The 21,736-nt window shown below is 43.0% G+C and overlaps 1 protein-coding gene across 4 annotated transcripts in view; it reads left to right on the top strand.

Annotated features, from left to right (window-relative positions):
- Nucleotides 1-21,736, top strand: part of LOC306939993 (protein CutA homolog) — a 139,130-nt gene that overhangs the window by 5,857 nt on the left and 111,537 nt on the right. For 2 of the 4 annotated variants that reach the window (XM_079524857.1, XM_079524860.1), the window contains exon 2: nt 6,678-7,037. In XM_079524857.1, coding sequence (XP_079380983.1) covers nt 6,897-7,037 — 141 coding nt within the window. In that variant the 5' untranslated portion in view covers nt 6,678-6,896. Of the gene's footprint in view, nt 1-6,299; nt 6,419-6,677; nt 7,038-21,736 lie in introns of those variants that run through there. The other 2 variants (XM_079524858.1, XM_079524861.1) reach the window with 2 other exon arrangements.

Raw genomic sequence — 21,736 nt, 5'->3', positions numbered from 1 at the left:
CTTCTCAAGTTGGAGAAACGAATTAGGGCGCTGCACACAATTACAAAAGTTTTTTTTCCTATAGAGCGTCGCAGTCCCGCCCCCTCGAGAGACCCGGAAAATAATTCCCGTTCATTTTCCTCATAGACTTTTCAAAAAGTATTTATTTAAAGACGTTTATGCCGCGGACAAAGCCAACTGGAGTTGTGACAAATCATGACAATAAACACAATGTTTTGTTTTTGCTGGTCAAATAATTAGAAAGAAGGAAAAAAATCACACCCGTGTGAACTGAGTGGTGTAAGGTCTTATATAGACTGATCAGCTGTGGTCTGACGTAATGTCTGACGTAATGAAATCACACCTGTGTGAACTGGGTGACCATAGCAACCATGCTCATGTTTTGGTACGAACAGACAGACAGACACGTAAACTAAAAATCACACCCGTGTGAACTGAGTGGTGTAAGGTCTTATATAGACTGATCAGCTGTGGTCTGACGTAATGAAATCACACCCGTGTGAACTGGGTGACCATAGCAACCATGCTCATTTTTTTGTACGAACAGACAGACAGACACGTAAACTAACAAAGCCAGTTGTAGGAGTGGTTTACACCACTCAAAAAAGGCAGGAATAGGAACACTTTATGTTTAGTTTTTGAGTGGTGTAAACCACTCCTACAACTGGCTTTGTTAGTTTACGTGTCTGTTCGTACCAAAAAATGAGCATGGTTGCTATGGTCACCCAGTTCACCCGGGTGTGATTTCATTACGTCAGGCATTACGTCAGAACACAGCTGATCAGGCTATATAATACCTTACACCACTCAGTTCACACGGGTGTGATTTTTCATCTTACAAATGATTTGATCGGCCCAAAACATTGTGTTTATTGTCATGATTTGTCACAACTTGAGTTGGCTTTGTCCGCGGCGTAAACGTCTTTAAATAAATACTTTTTGAAAAGCCTATGAGGGAAAATTAACGGGGAATTCTTTTCCGGGTCTCTCGTCGTCATGAAAGGGGGCGGGACTGCGGCGCTTTATGGTGAAACTGTTAGAATAATTAGCATACATTTGTACTGTAGAAGTACCGAGTGAAGTAGTTCTGACTTTATTCCAGGATAACTTTTAAATTCTCAACACCTATCGCATACAAGTATGAAATAAGAACTTAATATTGGTAAGAGAATAAAAAATACTTATCACCTAGAGGTTGATAAGAGGGCAATGGCACATGCAAGTTGATACCGTCATTTGTTTATCACACATTGACTATAATACAGTCGAGTAAATATCATTTGCATCATTCTGACAGATAGATTTCTTCTTCAATGCCAGACAATGTTTTTTATATTCAAATGTTCAGCTCCAGTTGCCTGCATCTCACCAACACAGCCGTGCAATTCTTTTTGTTTAACAAATGAAAAACCCAGTGTCCCCTTGTCATTTAGCACATTTCTTATTTATTCACATAATTTGGGGCGACTGTGGCTCAAGAGGTAGAGCAGGTCGTCCAATGATCCATGGGTCGGCGGTTCGAATCCCGGCTCCTCCTGGCTACATGTCGAAGTGTCCTTGGGCAAGACACTGAACCCCAAATTGCTCCCGATGTGCTGGTTGGTACCTTCATCGGTGTATGAATGTGTGTGTGTGAATGGGTGAATGTAAAGCGCCTTGGATAAAGGCGCTATATAAATGCACCATTTACCATTTATAATTCATAATTTCATGACAATTATTCCCCATGTCTAGACCAGGGGTTCTCAACCCGTGGGTCGCGACCCCTCGGGGGGTCGCCAAATTATTTTAGGGGGTCCCCAAATTATTTTCAAAAAAAAAGATTTTTTTTAAATTTTATTTTCACGATTTTCCAAAAATAGCAGACCTACAAGCTCGTAGCGCGCCACTCGGTGGCGCGCTATGAGCTTGTAGATCTGCTATTTTTCAATAGCTAAATTATAACAATGCTTAAAACACCAAAAGTGGTTCCCGCCCAAAATGGTTTAAGGTTATTGTAGAAGTCCATTTATATTGGGGGTCGGGAGGGGGCGGGGCAGGGGTCCCGAGACATTGCCAAAGCATTTCCGGGGGTCCCCGGCCAAAAACGTTGAGAACCCCATGTCTAGACTAGATTCCAATGTTTTGACAATAAGCCCCTAACACCTCCCTGCCTGCTTCATTGTTGTTTCCCCATACCTCACAGTAGCCAGACCATGCAGGGCCAGACGCAAATCTACCGGAGCAAAAGAAAAGAAAACGCAGTGTGATATTACGATGCCCAAGCCAGGCTAATTCCATGCAGATTTATGCAAAAGGTTAAATGCATGTTATTTAGACCGATGCTATAGGTACCTGTTTCAATGTACAGATTATTCATTTAATAGGTTTTTTCTTTTCTTTTTAAATATTTTTCTTTTTTTGTGACTGCATGCATGATGCATGAAAATGCAACATCCAGCTCAAGTGGAGTTAGGATGTTTAGGCCGAATTGCTTTTTAATACTTTTCACAATGGTTCAATATTTGTTTAACCAACACACGGTCAGCTGTTTTTTGCCGGACAGACAGCGACGATATGTTTGTTTACACGTGATACACACAATATTGTAACTGAAGTGAGAGCGTTCCATGCTTTCAATTGGAATTGTAGTGATCTTGAGTGGTCATGGTCGCTCTTCTTGCATGAATCACTGGACTCCCCCGAGGGTCTACTTGGCAAATATTGTTTTTGCCAAAGATAGCCAATCTACAATCTCACAACAGGTCACATTACAAGGTGTTGTGGGCTTGTTGATCTGCTAATATATCCGCTGAATGTTCTCCCTAGCTAGGCTTTGTATGTTTAAGCCTGATTTATGATTAGTCCTACGATGGTGTCTCATGGCATGTACAGTACTGTAAATGCACAATTATGTGCATATTACGGCTCTTTTCCGAGGTGTGCGAGAAACGATGATAAATAATGAAAAGTACTATTCCAGGCCAAGCAGAAGCGTCTCTTGGCTCTACTCATGAGCCTTTCTTCTCTCCCTGTGGCACGTGGTGTTATTCTGTGTTGAGCTAATTGATGCCGGTGGTGGCAGGAGGACCGTCCCAGTGGGGCTTTTTGGGTCGCAGTAGGGGGGGGGGGTCCGATATTCCCTCTGACAGACACAGGCGGAGTTAACCTGGAGCCTGCTTATTACTGGTGACAACCGCACACGTATGGAACATCAGCTAATAACCAGGGAGCCCCCCACGGGAGGCAGTAATGGAGGCATGTTGGGAAGAGTTTTTATTAGAGTGACACAAAGGGCTTTCAGTACAGCTCTGGGACATAACGGTAAGAGTCGAAGTGAACGGGCACAGATTATATGGGGAATTGAATATTGGAGATGTTCAGGGACTCCACTCACTGTGTTTTTACTGTAGTGTTTTTTCTTCTTTCTTTTTTTACCGTCTTTGGGACATTTTGTAGGTTGACTCAGTAAGTAAGTAACCGTATAGTCATGCAAGGCAGTGGTTCCCCATATATGAGATTTCAGTTGTTTAAAAAAAAAAGATGACAAAAGAGGAAATCCTGCACAAGAAACTTGTTCTTTGATTTTCAGCTTTCTCAAGGAATGCTATATATATTAAATACTGGCACATTTCCGGTGCCTACGTCATTTCCGTGCATGTCGGCCCCTGACCCTCGCAAAACATTTTTTGAGTGGTGCAAACCACTCCAACAACCAGCTTTGTCTGTATCTGTGTATGTGTGTACCTGTACGTGGGGCCACGTACAGATGAGCACGGTTGCTATGGTTAGTGTGTGACGTCACTGCACCACTCAGTTCACACGGGTGTGATTTTTTTTAATGTTGGGAGTTACACGCACGCACGCGCACACGCACGCACGCACGCACGCACGCACGCACAGTGTCATAGAGGACGCCAGCAGAGACAGAGAGAGCAGGCTCAATGTTGCAAAGTTATAGAGGACTTTGATTTAAATGCATAGCAAGTGGCAGACCAGGCGGAGCTAGCCTATCACAGAGGTGCATCAATATATAGTGTGTGTGGTCAATCAAGCACAGCTTTTAATTACAGAATGCTCTCATCAATTGTGTCAGCAACAATGGACGGGGGGGACTTTTAAGGAGTTGGCCATTCTCATGCATTCTTCTCATCGGAGGGCTGGTGGTATAATCGATCTCTAACTGATTGAAGCTGATGTTAAACTTTTTCCCCAATTTTATGCCACGGCCCCACGGGCTATGGGATCTGTAGCAGCTGTGTTCTCAAGTCTGCATACAGATTGAGTGCAGATTGAGTGCAGCATTCCCCTCCAGGCCCGGTATGGACTAGAATTTCCATTAAACCATTAAAACCAGGAAAGCATCTGTGTCATTTCATATTTGAGCTAAAAGCCATTATTTTATACTAAAATAGATCTACAAGCTCATAGCACGGCAACAAGTGAGCTTGTAGATCTGCTATTTTAGAAAAATCTTGAAAATGTGCAGTGGATAGCCCACGGTATGTTATTTTATTTTAAAGCAAACATTTTTTAAATCTTTGCTTCTGGGGGTCCCTGGAACAAAATATTTTGATAATTGTGGTGGTACTTGACATAAAAAGATTTGAGCACTGCTGATGGCCTATAGAACCTTCTTGTTTTTTTGAGGGGCGCTTAGCCCCTCCTATGTCCAGCTTTGGGTGTGTGTGCACAAACTTTGTCCTAACACAAACATTAAATGCCATTGACGATGAATGGACAATGTCGAGTGTTCGTGTAAACACAAAGACATTGCGTAACACAAACATTGAAGACAAAAAGTGAGGACGCAACTTGTGATTGGCCGGAATGAGATGATGTATTATGATGATAAGAGCGCCCCTCACTTCACACGGGTGTGATTATTAGAATTTTTGTAATGTCAGGTCTTAAAGGGTTAATATGCGAGTTGTGGCACACAGTCACGAACGGTAAATGGCAGTTGTCATGGCCCGCAGGACATCATCTGACAGGCAGGTATATACAGACACTCTGTGGCCGACTATGGCAGCTTGCGTTTCCTCTAAACTACGTTTAGCCTAATTCCTCTGTGTATCACACTAGCTGGTCCGTCAGAATTAGATTACCACTGAGGATTCCCTGGCGTTAATTACACCAAAAGTGGTGACCTGCTGCTTATATCAAGTCTGTGGCTCCAGTGCTCGCTGGAATATTTCAGCCACCATCAGGAGTAGAAATCCCATCCAGATGGTCCATCGAGTGAACGAGTTGGGTTCAATTTCATGGATACTGTATCAGATTAATTTTGATGCCAATTATATAACACAATGGTTTTCAACCCTTTTCATATCAAGGCCCATTATTTATTCGGCATTGCCATGGACCACCATTTGATGAGATTTAGGCGGCCTCTCAGACCCAATTCATATTTCGTTGTCGTTGGATAAGATTCTGTCCACAATTCCATGCTGTATTGATGGGGTTAGACAACAGGCGTTTGCCTGTTGATGAAAAATAACAATTCTTCCACATTCTCTAACTATGTGGACTTCTTGTAAATTAAGTAATGCAGTAATGCAAATGAGGGTGCCAGGCCCCCTCTGGGGGGGGGGGGGCATAATTAAGACATCCAATGTAGGCCCACTATATTTCTGGTGTGAAATGGCACGAGGGACGGACCGCACAAAAAGACCACCCCTCAAAAATGTGCCCTTTTCTTGGGTTTGGGCCCCCATGCCCCCTCAGTGCTCTCTGCACGGCCCACGTTGTGCATCGCTGGGGAAGCACGGGTTCTCACACTTGGGATACAGACTGTTATTTAGATAGCATATCGTTTAGACATGACGCTAGGATCGTTGATTACCTTGTAGTCTCTTTAGGCAATACGATGTTACTTTCTATTTATGTGATTGATTAGTGATTACCTTGTTTATTAAGTCGCTCTGGATAAGAGTGTCTGCTAAATGCAACCGAAATAAGTGCATAATTCTCTACATCAGTGATGTAGAACAAGTCTACACAATTAGAGAATGTAGAAGAATATTGTTATTTTGATCATGGAATTTAACAAAATGTTCTAAGACAAGTTATGGGTCTGAGAGGCTAAATGTCATCAAATGGTGGTCTGTCGCAATGCAGAATAAATAATGGACCTTGACATGAGAAAGGTTGAAAGACTAGAATTGGTAGACACTAGCTCCCTGAGGCTGAGCAGGCTTCAAGCACGCTCTTTAAAACCCTCCGGTAGTCACGCCCCTCCCTCCTCTCCACACACATACTTGCTGCAAACAAACAGACTGACATGAGCTCCTTAGGTTTGTTAGTATAAAATACTGAAATAAACAACTTATAATGTAACTTTACACCTCATGGAAGTTGAGTGGAGTGGAAGTAGTTTGAAAGAAGTTTTAATTCATCTTCATAACAAACTGCTGGTCATTTTGTTTTTATTCTGCAGGTGAGTTAGCTAGTATAGCTACCTATGCTAAGCATTTAACGTGTGTGTGTGTGTGTGTGTGTGAGAGAGTGAGTGAGTGCTGCAACCGGAAGGATGCAGTATACGCATAATAAGCTACAGGCTGTGTATGTTTGTCTACTGTTGCTAGTGCGTTGTGACAGCTACAGTGTACAGTATGTGGCTCTTGGTCAGCTCACTTTATTTTGTTCAACTCTTATACTCAAAGCTGGTATCTCTCTCTCTCTCTCTCTCTCTCTAGCTGCTCCACAGGTGCACGAGCTAGGACCCCCTGCAAGCTCAGCTTCTTCTCAGCCCTGAGTCCATTCTCCTGTGACATATATTATGCTGTGAAGGCTGGACCCTAGAAGCCTGCCCTAAATCCATTAACTACACTACACCAGAATGCTATGTGCAGGCTGGTCAGTGCCATTGATACTGGGAGGAAAGTATACTGGCCAGCTAGCCAGATGTTTGGAGAATGGAGATGACTGGAGAATGGAGATGCCACTGGAGGGCTCATCGTGAACTAGAGAGAGAGCTGGAGGCTCTATCTATCCATGGGTTCCACAGTTTGACCCTGGCATCACACAATGTCAAGTCAAGTAGAAGACGAGTCAAGGTAGGAACTTTGATTTTGTTGCTTCTTTGCTGCTGCTTGTGTTTTATGCTGTGTGTATGATTCAAGCTGTTACTGTCATTGTGTGCTATTACTGTCATTTTGGGACCCAATGACTGGGTGGCAATGGAACATGTAACAGTTTCTGGCTCTGGAATTGAATGCTGAATCTACAGTTTGCATGTTGTGTTGTATCTGCCGTTGAAGGAGAGTTGTAACTGCGAACATTATGTGTATACTGGCTCTTGATCACTCAATAATCCTATGCGTGGATTTGCTATTTCTTTTTGGTTCGAGCTTGAGGTTTTGGGCTTTATAACAGCCAACAATTGTTGTGTTGTGTTGTGGTTGCTGAGGTTTGTTGTGAATTGTTGTGACAGGATGGCTGTATTGGTATTTGGTTCATGACTGGCATGCAGGTGGCAAAGAATGTCTCTATGTAGGCCTATTCTTTCTCTCTTTAAATACAGTGGGCGCCCCTCACTGCACACAAGAGAGAGGATTGGGGTGTCCTGTTGATCCAGGGACAAACTCTTAAATAGATCTGTTGTGCCTTTTGAAAACTATAGATTTCTTCTGTCCAGCTAATGAATTCAGCCTTTGATGAGTGTGATTAGTCGGTAACAAGGAAGAAGAAACCCTAATCTTCCTAACCCATGGAATGGTGCATGAACCCACCACCGCCACCACCACTATTGTGTCTTCTCTCTATACTGCGAGTGTACCAGACCAAATCCAAGACCAAACAGTAGTTAAGTCTTTGTATTTGCGTATTTAAAGGCCTGGTGACATCCATTTTTATTTTGTATTTTTTCCCAGAGCTCAATTGCCCCCCTCTGTTTCATGAGATACCTGCAGAAGAACACCAATTCCATGTGTGCATGGTCCCTCCCTGTTCTTTCCCCGGCCTTATATAATCTGTTTACCGGGCTCCTCCTTGGCCCCCTCCTGCCTTCCCTCTACACCAGATGCCTTGAGAGCCCACGCAAAACTGCCCAAAAATCACTTTCACCTAGAAAATCCATTCACATTTTTGAGTGGTGTAAACCACTCCTACAACTGGCTTTTGTGTGCAGAAAAAAATGAGCATGGTTGCTATGTTCAAAATAATTTCTGACGTAATTAAATCACACCCGGGTGAACTGGATGACCGTAGCAACCATGGTCATTTTCTCTGCACAGAAAAAGCCAGTTGTGAAATCACATCCGGGTGTGATTTCATTACGTCAGATCAGAGCTGATCAGGCTACATAATACCTTACCTTATTTCATTACGTCAGACCACAGCTGATCATGCTATATAAAACCTTACACCACTCAGTTCACACGGGTGTGATTTTTTATAATTCAGCTGACTGTGAAGTGTGAAGACACATGCTGGAACTTTTTACTAGTTACTATAAATGTTTTATAGTTTCTGAGTTATTTAATTTAAACGCCAAATGCATTCTCAATGGTGAAAACACAAACTTTGGCACCATGTATTAAAAAAAAAAAAATCATTGTTTTGATTTTTTTGATTAAAAATAAATAAATATATATATATATATATATATTTATATATTTATTTATTTTTCAAAGACGTCCACAGACGTCTTGGGCTCTGCCCGTGCGGTAATACCAAAGACATCCACAGACGTCTTGGGCACAAAATGTGTTAAAACAATGTTATTCCCCCTATTCTCACCTATTATGAGTGTGACATGAATAGGGATGATATAAGGTTCATATGGATAATGCAGTCCCTGTCTCGCTTTCTCTCTCACACGCGCGCAGTAATAAAATGCAAACACCCACACCAAGATGTGGATTTGATCAAAGCGCGAGATTGTAGCTCGTAATTTTAAAATGCAATCAAGGCTATAGTTTACACTCTCAATGCAGATAGGGGACCACTGAATAATAACCCTACAAGTATAGGCGACTGTGTGTGTAGTGAGGGTTTTATTTGCTATGCCATATGGTATATATTTCATGCTTGGGGAATCAATTTGAATCGGGTTCTTGAGACTAAAACCACAAATTTGTCTCTCTATTCTTCTTCCCTTTCGTGCCGAAAACTATACAAATGATGTAAGATTGTATGCGGGAAACAATTTCACCCACTTCTTTGCTCGTGTAAACCTGTGATGTGACAGTATAAAGTTCAATACTACTATAGACAACATTATTCCTTCAGTCAAATTGAGTTTGTCAATGTTGTCTAGTAAATACTACAGCAACCCAGATTTGAAGAAGATCAGGGAGTCCACCACTGTATGATTAAAAATTAAAAATAGTTTGAATTCCTTCAAACAGCTATTTTACAACTTTTTGTTCAGGGAAAGAAACAAAGGAATGGCTTAAAAGCTTACAGACAACTCAGCAACGCGTTTCAAGTATAAAAATGCTTCCTCAGGCAGCAACAGTTAAGCATGTGAATGAAATGGAGTGCACTACAGGCAGCAGTGGTGTAATTTAGGGTTATGTAAACCCATACACAGGATTCGTAGTAACTGCATTGAATGTCTGTGCTATCACTTCAATCATCCACTAATTTAGTGTTTGAAATGTCTCTCTGCATGAATTAAAGATTTAACATAGTAGATTAGGCTCGTGCCTAATTCATTATGAGTAGCCTAACATTTGAATGTGTTACTAATGGTCCCTACTTTGCCATACCATACTCTTTATTGCCTTCACCAGGCTGTCAGGCCACCCCCAGTTTTCACCCCTGTGTTTGTCAATCCGTGTCTGTGCACAGCTTATCTCGGAGGGATGGGTGGGTGGATGGATGGATGGATGGATGGATGGATGGATGGAATATTTAGAGGTAGGACCTTCACAGAGTCCAATATTGTAGTATTTTGTTGTTTATTGCTAATGCTATGTTTATTTTTAACAGTGTGGTTGTTGGCCACGGGGCTTAATCCTCAATTGTATCGCTCCAAAGTGAAGGTGCAAATAATATACTACAGTATTGCAGTAATAACAGAAGTGAAGAACTAAAGAAGAATCAGACTACTGGCACCGGAGGACGGCGAAGGAAGTAGAATCTTTGCTTTGTTTTCTTACACACTGATTCAATCTGATCTTTCCATGACAACTGATGGGCTATTACTATTTGTGCGAACATACCTGGTTGATCTGTTCACCATGAATAGTAATGAGGGACCTGTGTATCTCTGGTGGTGCACCAAAAACAATCTCTTCTGTCTTTTTTTGTGTTTATGATGAGAGCGTTGTTATATCACTCCATTCAACCACCTTATTTACTCTGTGTTGGTCATGTACTACTACTAATATTACTATTGATATTAATAATAATGAAAAATAATGTTAATAATAATAATGTATTTGTTGTAAAATGTTGGTTTGTTCTGTGGATAAATTATATAGATTGTAAGACAGACAGACAGACAGACAGACAGGTTTTAGAAATGTGAAGAGATATTTGACAATCTTCTGGTCTTTTAGACGAACACAATCGATGAAAGGAACTTGATTTGTTTAATTGTTTCAAAGCAGACCCTCAAGCTGACAGAGGGAAAACAAATCACTGACAGATTGGACCTTGTTGCAGAAATACTGAAACCGTTTGTTTAAACTTTAAACAACTGCTGGTTTAATGTGCACATCCTTTTTTATGCAATTCCCAAAACAACATATTGTCAGATAAAAGATTGAATTAGTCCTTCCAATTATTTCATCAGGAGGATGCTAAAACTGGTATGATCCAAACCCTAACCACAACATAGATGGCGATCTATACCGGGAGATTTACTGTATAGGTTGCGTGCGTGCGTGCGTGCGTGCGTGCGTGCGTGCGTCCCCTGGGCAACACGCAAAATGTTCTTTTTGTGGCTTACGTCTTTATTTTATATATTTTTATGGAGGGACAGACAGTAGGCTGACAGGAAATGGGGAGGTGACATGCAGTAAAGGCCGTCGGGATCGGGAGTCGAACCCGTGACACACTGACAGACTGGGATTACCAGCCAGGGTGCCTGGACCGCTGAGCCACGGCCCAGGCCGCCCAATCATCTTTGAGCAGTGAACAGTTGCGTGGGAATGCAAAAGTGCTGCTGGTTTTCACTTGTCTAAATGAGAAGTAATTTAATCCTAGGGACAACAGATGGGTGCAATTAATTTACTACTGGCTGACAGACTAGCAAACTGGCAGTACTCTATTGTGGACTACAGGAAGTTAGGGAGAGTGCACACCCCCGTCGACATAGATGGCGCTTGAGTGCACACCCCCGTCATGCATAATGTGCAATGTCTAATATGTGCTTGGGCAATACTTTGTTTTATTTCCAGCGGTCTGTGCAATATAGATGATAGTTTACTAGCTCATCACATACACTAGGCTATGTTGTCTCCTTGGATATTCAGTCGAAGACTCTGGTGCATCTTCTCCTCTGTTGTTCCAGTCTTTTGACATCTAGAACATTACAATGATCAAAAAACTAAGTGTGAATGATGTGAGTGTCTGACTTCTAACCTCCCACATCCTGTTTACCTCCTAAATATAGCTATTAACAGTGACCTGTAAAATATACAGCTTAGAATCACAAGAGTGAACGGTGACTCCCTCCTAATGAGAAGTCTGTTGTTGTAGTTGTATATCGTGCATTTTACTACAAAGAAATGCTCATTTAAATTGCTAGAGCAAACCTCAGAAGCATGCAGGACCTACAGTAACATTTCACTGTTGAAAAAGATGTAACATTCATTGAACACTGAGAAATGGCTTGTTATCAAGGATGATGGGTCTTCATGGCATCCATGTGTTTCTCGTTCTTCTCTCCACCCTAGCATTCTAGACTTGACCAACAGTATAGAGCGTCGCTGCAGTCCCGCTCCCTTTCAGAACGACGGGGGCACCAGGAGAGAATTTCCCATACATTTTTCCATAGACGTTTCTAAAGTATTTATTTTAAGACCTTTTAAGACCTCGGACAGAGCCAACTCGGCTCCTGACAAATCATGACAATAAACACAATTTTTGAGGCCGAACAAATAATTAGAAAGAAGTCATCTTGTCATCTTTCTAATTATTTAGAGACCTGAGATCTCTCCTGAAGCATCTTGTTAGAGTTCAAACTCTGGCGGTTGATTCGTCGTATTCCTGATATCAGCAATATGAGCACAAATCCCATGGTCGGAAACCCCTGCAGTGAATTTGCATACCGTGGAAATGGCTGATAATGCAGTCAACCAAGGTCAGAACTTCATCCTCCAGCAGTTGTTCTCTTTGAATAATCTCCGTTCTGATGTTCAGAAATGATAGTCTGTCATATCTGATGGCAGTGTAGGTAAAGCAAAATGGTTTCTTAATTCTTTTTTCACACAACATGCCCAAAATAGGCGCGCCACGTTTAAAGTGCCAACTTCATTCTCTTCTGCTGCCCATGTGTCATGTGCATTCCTGCCGTCGTAATTACGCCCTTGGCCCTCTCTGGCAGAATGCCCAAACACCTGTCTGTACCCCACTCTGTCCCCAGCACATCCCCAATAATCCAAAATGCACGAAGCCCTGTGAAGCCCAGAGACATGTCAGTCAGATCCAATTACACCCTGGCTCATCCTGCAGTCTCTCTGCAAAACGCAAGCTCTCCCCAAAGACTGCCTAGCAAAAGGTTTGTATTCAAAATGACTCGAGTAAAAGTGAAAAGGTATTGGCACCAAATTACAGTATACCAAAGTAAAACTACTACGTTTCAAAATGTGTACTTTTCTTTCGACAATAGGCCTATCTCACAGCCCCCTTTCCACGCCCCCTTCCGGAGCTAGTGGTGTCATTTAACATTAGGCATTACCACTTTTTTTCTCTGGAGAATCTAAGTACATTTCCTAATGTTAAAATGTCAAAGACCGATAATAATATGAAGAAAACACAATGGTATAACAACTCAAATAAGTAGAATAAACCTTACCTTTACAAAACGGTAGTTTGTGGCTTGTGAAAATACCTATTTTAACATGGAAGCCTATGGACCGCAAAAATAATAATGCCACTATCAACAAAAGGGGGCGCGGAAATGCTGTGAGATAGGCCTATTGACGATCCACAAGCTCACAGTGCGTCGCAATCATAGAGTATATAAAGGATAGAGACCGAACTGGAGCACTAGCCCCGCCCTCAAGCTATTCATTTCGATGGAGTTGCTCAGTGGCGTTTTGAAGCACCCGGAAGACTGCCGGAAGTACCTCCTCCGGACCTCAAATTTGAGGTCCGGGGTGACGTAGGGAGTGATGGTCCTACGTGTTAAAGCCCAGCTGCACGGGGTTTCCCGGTCATGAATCCACGGGTCCGCCTGTGGTCCCTCCTCCTACCACTAGGGCCCAGAGCTTCAACGTTGAATAGCCTCACTGGCCCCTTGGTCGCAATGTGAGTCATTGTGAGCTTATAGAATAGATCTAACCTTTTCAAACAGCAGAAGTGTAGAATAGGGCTTAAGTGGCTATAATGTACTTAGGTATGTTTTGAAATAATAATAATCTAAATCTGCAAAGTATAGCAGTCACACAATCTGTCAAATAAATGTAGTGGAGGAAAAAGTACAATATTTACCTCTGAGATAGTGGAGTGCAAGCATAACGTATAGTAAGTAAAAGTAAAAGTACTTAAAGTACAGCACTTGAGTAAATCTACTTGGTTACTTTACATCACTGGCAAATTAAAGAGGGGGGAGAACACTCGAAGTAAAACCCAGATGAAAAGCGAGGGAATTAAGAGGGAGGTTTGCCTGCCTGACCTTCCAGTCTCAACACCACTCGTGTCACATATGGAGTTGATTTTTCATTTAATCTCTGAGCATACTGTACAAACACAATAAAGGGGACGCAGAGAGATCAATGGGATGGCTTAACCCATTTTGGGCGGGAACCCCTTTTGGTGTTAGCATTATGTTATGCTTTAGCTATTGAAAAATCACACCCGTGTGAACTGAGTGGTGCAACTAGTCAGTGACGTCACACACTAACCATAGCAACCATGCATGCTCACATGTACGTGGGGCCACGTACAGGTACACACAGGTACAGGTACACACATACATAGACACATAGATACAGACAAAGCTGGTTGTTGGAGTGGTTTGCACCACTCAAAAATAGCAGATCTACAAGCTCATAGCTCAGAACTTGTAGGTCTGCTATTTTTGAAAAATCGAAGAACCACTGACATAGAAACATAGCTTTTTCAGAAAACTGTCAGGATGTAGAAGACATTTTTAGAATCTGATCTCAGGTCAAAATGAGTTAACCTTCCCTCCCTCTCTTTGCTGCACTCTAAGTGTTTCATCCATTGCTGTTTGATCCCTCATAACACTGTGAATTCTCATTATCCATCTCATTTCATGAGGCCTCGGAGTAAGTGATATGGAACATATGTTTGTGGGTGGGGTGGTTTAAAAAATGGCAAAATGGTGTGTTTATATATCCAAATTGCTTTACAAAACAATGTGCATTCACTCCCAGACGGCAGAGGAAACCTGCAAGGCACCAACCTGCTCTTCGGGAGCAAGTTGGGGGTTCAGTGTCTTGCTCAAGGGCACTTCAACACTAACCCAGGGGGAGCTGCGGGGATGGAACCAGGAACCTTCCGATTCCCGAGCCAAATAATAAAGAAAGAAATCACTCCCGTGTGAAGTGAGGGGCGCTCTTATCATCGTACATCATCATGAATCATCTCATACTGGCCAGAATCAGAATGCCTGTTGACACAAATCTGACCTAATTTCTCCTTTCATTGTCAATGGCAATTGGCAAATATTGAGACGTGTGGGGTCAAAAGCTGTATATAGGAGGGGCTAGCGCCCCTCAAAAATGCTCTGAACATGCACGCAGCCCAGCCATCTGACCGCGTTAAGTGGTCAGATGGCTTGGCTCTGCCTTAATGTGGTTTGCATGGCAGAGAAGCTGAATTGCGAAATATGCTCTAAATTGAGGGACTGTGTGACCAGGGAAGCGAGAAGGCAGAAGGAAACATCTCATTTCTGCTCCAGTGCCATTTCTTTGCTCAATAAGTAACCCACAAAAGACAATAAGACCTTGAGCACCTATCGCCGTGTGTTATTTATTACAAGGCTGCACAACACATACAAATATATCAGCCTGTGCAATATCTGAACTATTACCGTTTGAGAATTTAAGCAATAATACGCGAGAGAAAGTCCTGCAGTATATCTGGAAATATTGGCAGTGGTGCAGTGCTGCAGCACAAGGCCAAGTGCCATAGATCAGCCCACCAGAGACAATATTGCACTGTATATCACTCCCTCTTATGTACTGCTTATTACCAGTGAAGGAAGAAGTACTCCGAAGTGAAAGTAGCAACCCCACTAGGGCGACTGTGGCTCAGGAGGTAGAGGAGGTCGTCCAATGATCCATGGGTCGGCGGTTCGAATCCCGGCTCCTCCTGTCTACATGTCGAAGGTTCAGTGTCTTGGGCAAGACACTGAACCCCAAATTGCTCCCGATGTGCTGGTTGGTACCTTGCATGGCTTCCGCCGCAATCGGTGTATGAATGGGTGAATGTAATGCACAATCTATGTAAAGCGCCTCGGATAAAGGCGCTATATAAATGCACCATTTACCATTATAGCCAGTAAGATGCCCATGAGGGAGAGAAGTGACCTCAGCCTTTGCTGGCCATATATGGAGCGTGTCTTGAGTGTCAGATCGACGTATGGAATGTCAAGACAGGTAGGACGGGTGGGGTGGGAATCGGATCAACATATGGAATGTCACAACAGGTCAGCTCCATATATGAAGATCTAAGGGTTTGAGGTTTGGGGTCAGATGTAGAGTTGCTGGCCGGCTCCATGTATGCAGATCTAGTGACGTGTCACTAGGCGTGATGTCAGGAGGCGTGATCATATTTGGAGGCGTGATGTCACAAGGCGTGACCATATATGGAGGCGTGATGTGTCGCAATAAATACAGTATAAAACGGGTTTTAAGATATTCTCAATCTGTAACGTAACTTGTAACAAATAGAATCCATGTAATTGTAGTGGAGTAAAAAGTAAATATTTGCCTCTCCGGTGTAGTGGGGTACACCGGAGAGGCAAATACGGTATTTAAGTGTTTTAATATAGTACCTCAAAATTGTACTTAAGTACAGTGCTTGATTAAAGGTACTTAGTGACCATACTTTCCAGCACTGCTGCTTATTACACCAGATGTTTTTTGGGAGGAGAAAAATACACGACGTGTACATTTAATGTTTATGTTGTGAAGATTGAACCTGGCGTTCCAATTCTGGGCATGTCATTATAGAAGCAAGTTGTCAAAAACAGAAAAGAAAAGGAAAAAAAAGTATAAAACACCATTAGACACACACACACACGCACGCGCGCACAGGCCGAAGCTTGAAACCACAATTCCAGTGGTGGAAGAAACTATGGCAGCTTTCTACGTGCATCCAGTGTCAGTGTCCAGTGTTTTTTTAGGACTTATTTATATTCAGAGTATTGTCTTGCACTTGATATATTTATTATTGTATGAGCCTGTGCTGTCTCTTAACTAGGAGAAATGTAATTTCGTTTTTTTCTGCTGCTGCAGTTGGAAAGAATGACAAATAAAGCAATCTTGAATCTTGTCATCATCATCGCCGTATGAGTCTTCTGGCAATGAATGTTTGGACGGGGCTGGAAACGTAGAAGATGAGAACAAAGCGCGGCGAGCATTGGCCACGCTGCTCCAATAACGCATTGCCCTTTGTTGTTCTCATTTCTGTCCGTCTTGCTGCTGGGTCAGCGTGACCGACAGAGAGCACACTCTGATTGGTTCCCATGGTGCTGCCTCTGGCACGGCGCTGTCCACTGGGGTGACTTATATGTCCGGTGTAATCTCACCCTCATCACCAGAACACTGCAGCAACAACGCTGCGCACCCCGTCCTGCATTCATGCCGTGGTTATGCGAGTTATGACCGCCGCTCAGTACGCAATCGCAATGGGACACGGCAACCTCCTAAACCAGTGTTTCCCAAACTCCTTTTTTTTTTTAGCTCAGGACCCAAAAGATACATTTGATGTACATGCCATACCACTCACCAGCACCCAAATTTTGAAAAGAAATCACTTTGAATTACCCACTTAAGCCCTATTTAATTGTGTGAAAATAGCAGATCCACACGCTTGCAACAATGCAGCATGTCATTCATTCATTCATTCACTCACTTACTCACTCATTCATTCATTCATTCATTCATTCATTCATTTTTGCTTGTTTGTTTATTTAAAGATTTGCGGAAGTATAAAATATGGTTAAAGTGGTTACAATCTAAAAAGACACAGATTCAAGTGTATACAGTTGTTCCTTAGATTCAAACATGATGCTTTCTATGGTCCCCGACTCCCGTTAATATTAAACTTCCAGCTATATTTTTTTAAAGATGCATCATTATCAGTCCTCATGAGAGGATTATTAAGGGAATGTTTAATTTGCCGTTTTACAGTAGTAGGCTAAAACGAAGGCGTATGATGATTGGAAATGGAATTCATCTGTAATCTCAACGGCGGGCCAGCGACAGCATTCAGTGACACCAGGGCCCAGGGGTCCAAATGGATGTACCCTTACGGCTCTGTAACTCCGGGGAAATGGGACACCATTTTGTACACTCTCAGAGTCAAATAAACCCTCAGGAGTTTACAATGTAGATTGGGAGGTTCCAGAGATTCAAATAGTATCAAATGAGCAAAGCACAAGAGTTCTTAAAAAGTTCTATACCTAACTGTTGACCCTGATGAAGGCCCATGCAGGCCGAAACGCGTTGGTCGTGTTTTTAAACCCTTGTTTTTAATATTTAAACTAATCAATGAAATAAAGGATTTTTCTACTTCTACTGGACAGAGCTGCCTTGGACCCTCTTTTAAGTTCGCCACCTTATACTTCCACAGTGACATTGACTCAAGGTATAGAACTTTTTAAGAACTCTTGTGCTTTGCTATATGAAACCCTCTCCAAAGAGCACCTGTCAACAGTTCTCTCTACATATAAAGGACCCACGTAGCGCTTCTTCGTTTCTTTTTTTTTTGTATCAAATGAGCTTCCGTGGCCTAATCCCTAATGCATATCAAACCTGGGGGTCCTTGTCTGTCTATTAGTATGTCGATGTGTGCGTGTGTGTGTGTGCACGCGCGCATGCGATGTGTAGCAGAGCATGAGCGTGAGAGATGAAGATCAGACGGAACACGGTGAGCGTGTGTGCGGTGCATGCATGCTAACACATTGTGCTGATGATGGATTACTGTGTGTCATTAATTTTCCAGCCGCTGACTTTCACCTTAGACTTAGAGGGCCCCGCCCCCGCTCCCCATCAGCGGCGCCGGCACTCTGTCGCTTCAGACTGAAGTTCATCCTCATCGTTCTACTTTGGACTCTATAGTAGGTCAGTGATTGTTAAACGTTTTAAGTGTAAGGAGAACCCCCATAACGCTCAGAGTGTAACACATTGGTTTCAGTCGCACACTCTCAGAGTTACAGACCCGTAAGGGTTCATTTGTATCCCGCTCAAGGAGGAACCCTGACATGGATGGCCGCGCGGACCCCCATCTGAAAATATTGAATTGTTTAAAAAAATAAATACCCAACACAGCAGAGATGAGACGTCACTGTCAGTGTCTACCACTACAGACATCCTCTGAGACACAGAAATGGTAGCATATTATAATGTGCATTAGTGAGGACCAATGATGATAGATTGAACATGGGTGAAGGACCCCAATATGGCTGCCAGACGTTTAGAACCAGCAACAGGGTAGGTACCATAAGCCTCCTTCCATCTTATCATTTGGACAAAGTCAGCCACACGGAACCTATAGCATCCCTATCTTGTTTCTGTGCATTAAATGCATTTGTGCGTTTCTCTGTGTCTGTGCGCGTGTGTGTGCATGCGGTTGGGGATGGCATTACATTCCAGACTTCACTCTAGTTCCGGTAGATGGGAGAGAGGAAGCTAAGGAATGTGGAAATTGAAGAAAAATCTCATACCAGGTGTTTATATAGATATTGTTTCTCTGTCCTGTGTGCCACCAATGTCAAGAAGTGGACATGGTGCCTCTGACAGCTCATCAATCTCTGCTGCAGCCAGGGACAAATTAGCCATTGGGCCCAGTGGGGCCCCGTGGTAAACGGGGAATTTATATGGTGTCTTCCTTCCTTTCTCCAAAGCACTTTACAATGTGAAATGTACATTCACCCATTCACACCCAGACGCAGAGGAATCCATGCAAGGCACCAGCCTATTCATCTCACCTCGAGCAGTTAGGGGTTCAGTCTCTTGCTCAAGGACACTTCATTCGACTCTTCACAGAGAGCCGAAGCTGTGGCTTCCTGCTTGCCAGGTGGACTCTATACGCACTGTGCTACGGCCGCTCCAATTACAGTATCATTTAAATATGTTAACTTATTTACCAGGTTCTTTGCCATTCCGATGAATGGAAGTCGTCGGGACAGCGATGGTGCCGGTGTGTAACCAACACTATTAACCCATTTTGACCTGAGATCAGATTCTAAAAATGTCTTCTACATGAGAAGTTTTCTGAAAAAGCTATGTTTCTATGTCAGTCGTTCTTCGATTTTTCAAAAATAGCAGACCTACAAGCTCGTAGCGCGCCACTCGGTGGCGCGCTATGAGCTTGTAGATCTGCTATTTTTCAATAGCTAAAGCATAACATAATGCTAACACCAAAAGGGATTCCCGCCCAAAATGGGTTAAACATTTGTATTAGCGAGTGTCATACAGTATGCGCCAGAAATGTAGAAGAAACATATTTATGTATCAATTAGGGCTGGGACTCGATTAAAAAAAAAAATCTAATTAATTTGAAGCATTGTAATTATTGTATAATTTAATTAATATTTTAATTGCATATCAATATTTGACCTGAGAAGTTATTTTGGTCAATTAAAAACAGATTTTGGTATACGAGTAAGTAAGTAAAGCGTTCTGATCGGCTTCTTCGCCCATTGTGTGCACCGGTATGATCGGTACGCCTGAAATCCATCCAGTGCGAAAGGTTCTGTGGAACTATATTTACCACTGAAGAACCCAAATATTTGTGTGAGTGTATACAGCCCTCCGCCATAGACATATGAACGTATCCCTATCCCTGAGGAACGGTCTGTTAACGCATCGCTGGCGGCGTCTCGGAAGCAGGAGTGGGTCGGGCCCACACAGATCCATCACTGCAGCTGGGACCCCGGGGGATGGCGTCAAAGGTGAAGACCTACCACGGAGGGAAAGAACCCTGCTGAACCGCCTTCGCACGGGGGGGGGCGACTTCAAATCATCCATGAAGAAGTGGAGCTTGGCACACAGCGCAGCATGCGAGTGTGGTGAGCCTGAGCAGACTGCCGAACATGTAATTACCACCTGCCCCCTATACATCTCTTCGCCATGGACCACAGGCGGCTACACACCTTTCGAATACACAACAGAAGAAGAAGTTACAATAATGGATGGATTTAGAATTCTAATAGGACTGAAGTCCACGAGCTGAGCGTGCCTTACTGACCGTAGTTTAAGGAATCGGGGACCTGTGCTCAATTATCACAAAATAATGTTTCTGCTTTTTTTTAATCACCGCCCCAGCAGTGTTTCAGCTCCTCAGGATAGCGGATTCGAATGCATTGAAAGGGACAATCATGTTTAATCAGAGCATTGAATGCTGCAGTAGACGCGTCTACTGACCTACCGCAACCGTCTCCGGTACGAAATGTTATAGTGTGACGTATTGGAGAAATGCAGTAGGCTGCATTCTGCATTGATCACAGCTACTGTTTTGACCGTGGTTACTTGCGTTGTCCGACATTACTAACCCTAACACTAAATCTAACCCTAACCCTAACCTCAGTTTTAAAGGGCCACTTCACCCCTTTTGCAACCAGATCTTGTTTTAATGATGTTTGGGAGACAAGAAACACTTTCCTGGGGTTTTTATGTGGGTAATATGTGTTATTACAGGGGTTCTCAACCCGTGGGTCGCGACCCCTCGGGGGGTCGCCAAATTATTTTTGGGGGTCCCCAAATTATTAAAACATAAAAAAGAAAAAGTTTTTTTTTTTTTTTTTTCTTTTGCAACTGAATGGCTGGAAAATGGAAATGAAGAGTTTACATAGTACACATAGTACATGCATACACCTTCCCTAATGATTATACCTGGTTTCAGTATTGTATTGTCTCTATTATTAAGGTTATTGTAGCAGTCAATTTATATTGGGGGTCGGGAGGGGGCGGGGCGGGGGTCCCGAGACATTGCCAAAGCATTTCCGGGGGTCCCCGGCCAAAAACGTTGAGAACCCCTGTGTTATTAGATAGTTTAGTATGTCCATGATGTCATGGACACGGCATGGGCTCACTTACTTCCTGGACTACAGGTTGTCTCAGTAAGACAGCCCTCTCCCTATACACTTACTTCCTGGACTACAGGTTGTCTCAGTAAGACAGCCCTCTCCCTATACACGCGGAGGAACAGTGCACCAAAGCATTATGGGAATTAGCCCTTCACTAAGTCCCTCCCCAACCCATCCTTGTCCAATAGGCACGTTAGCAGCGAAGAAAGCTTGACCTGCATAGCAACCGTTGCTAAACTATTTGGATTGGCATTGGACAATCGCTTTTTGGGGTGGGATTTAGTGAAGGGCTAATTGTAGTCCAGGAAGGAAGTGAGCCCAGATGTCCATGACATCATGGACATGGATAATGGG

Source organism: Electrona antarctica (assembly GCF_951216825.1).
Source record: "Electrona antarctica genome assembly, chromosome: 16".
Lineage (NCBI taxonomy): Eukaryota > Metazoa > Chordata > Actinopteri > Myctophiformes > Myctophidae > Electrona > Electrona antarctica.
The sequence above is the reverse complement of the archived record's forward strand: the minus strand, read 5'-3'. Positions and strand labels throughout refer to the sequence as shown.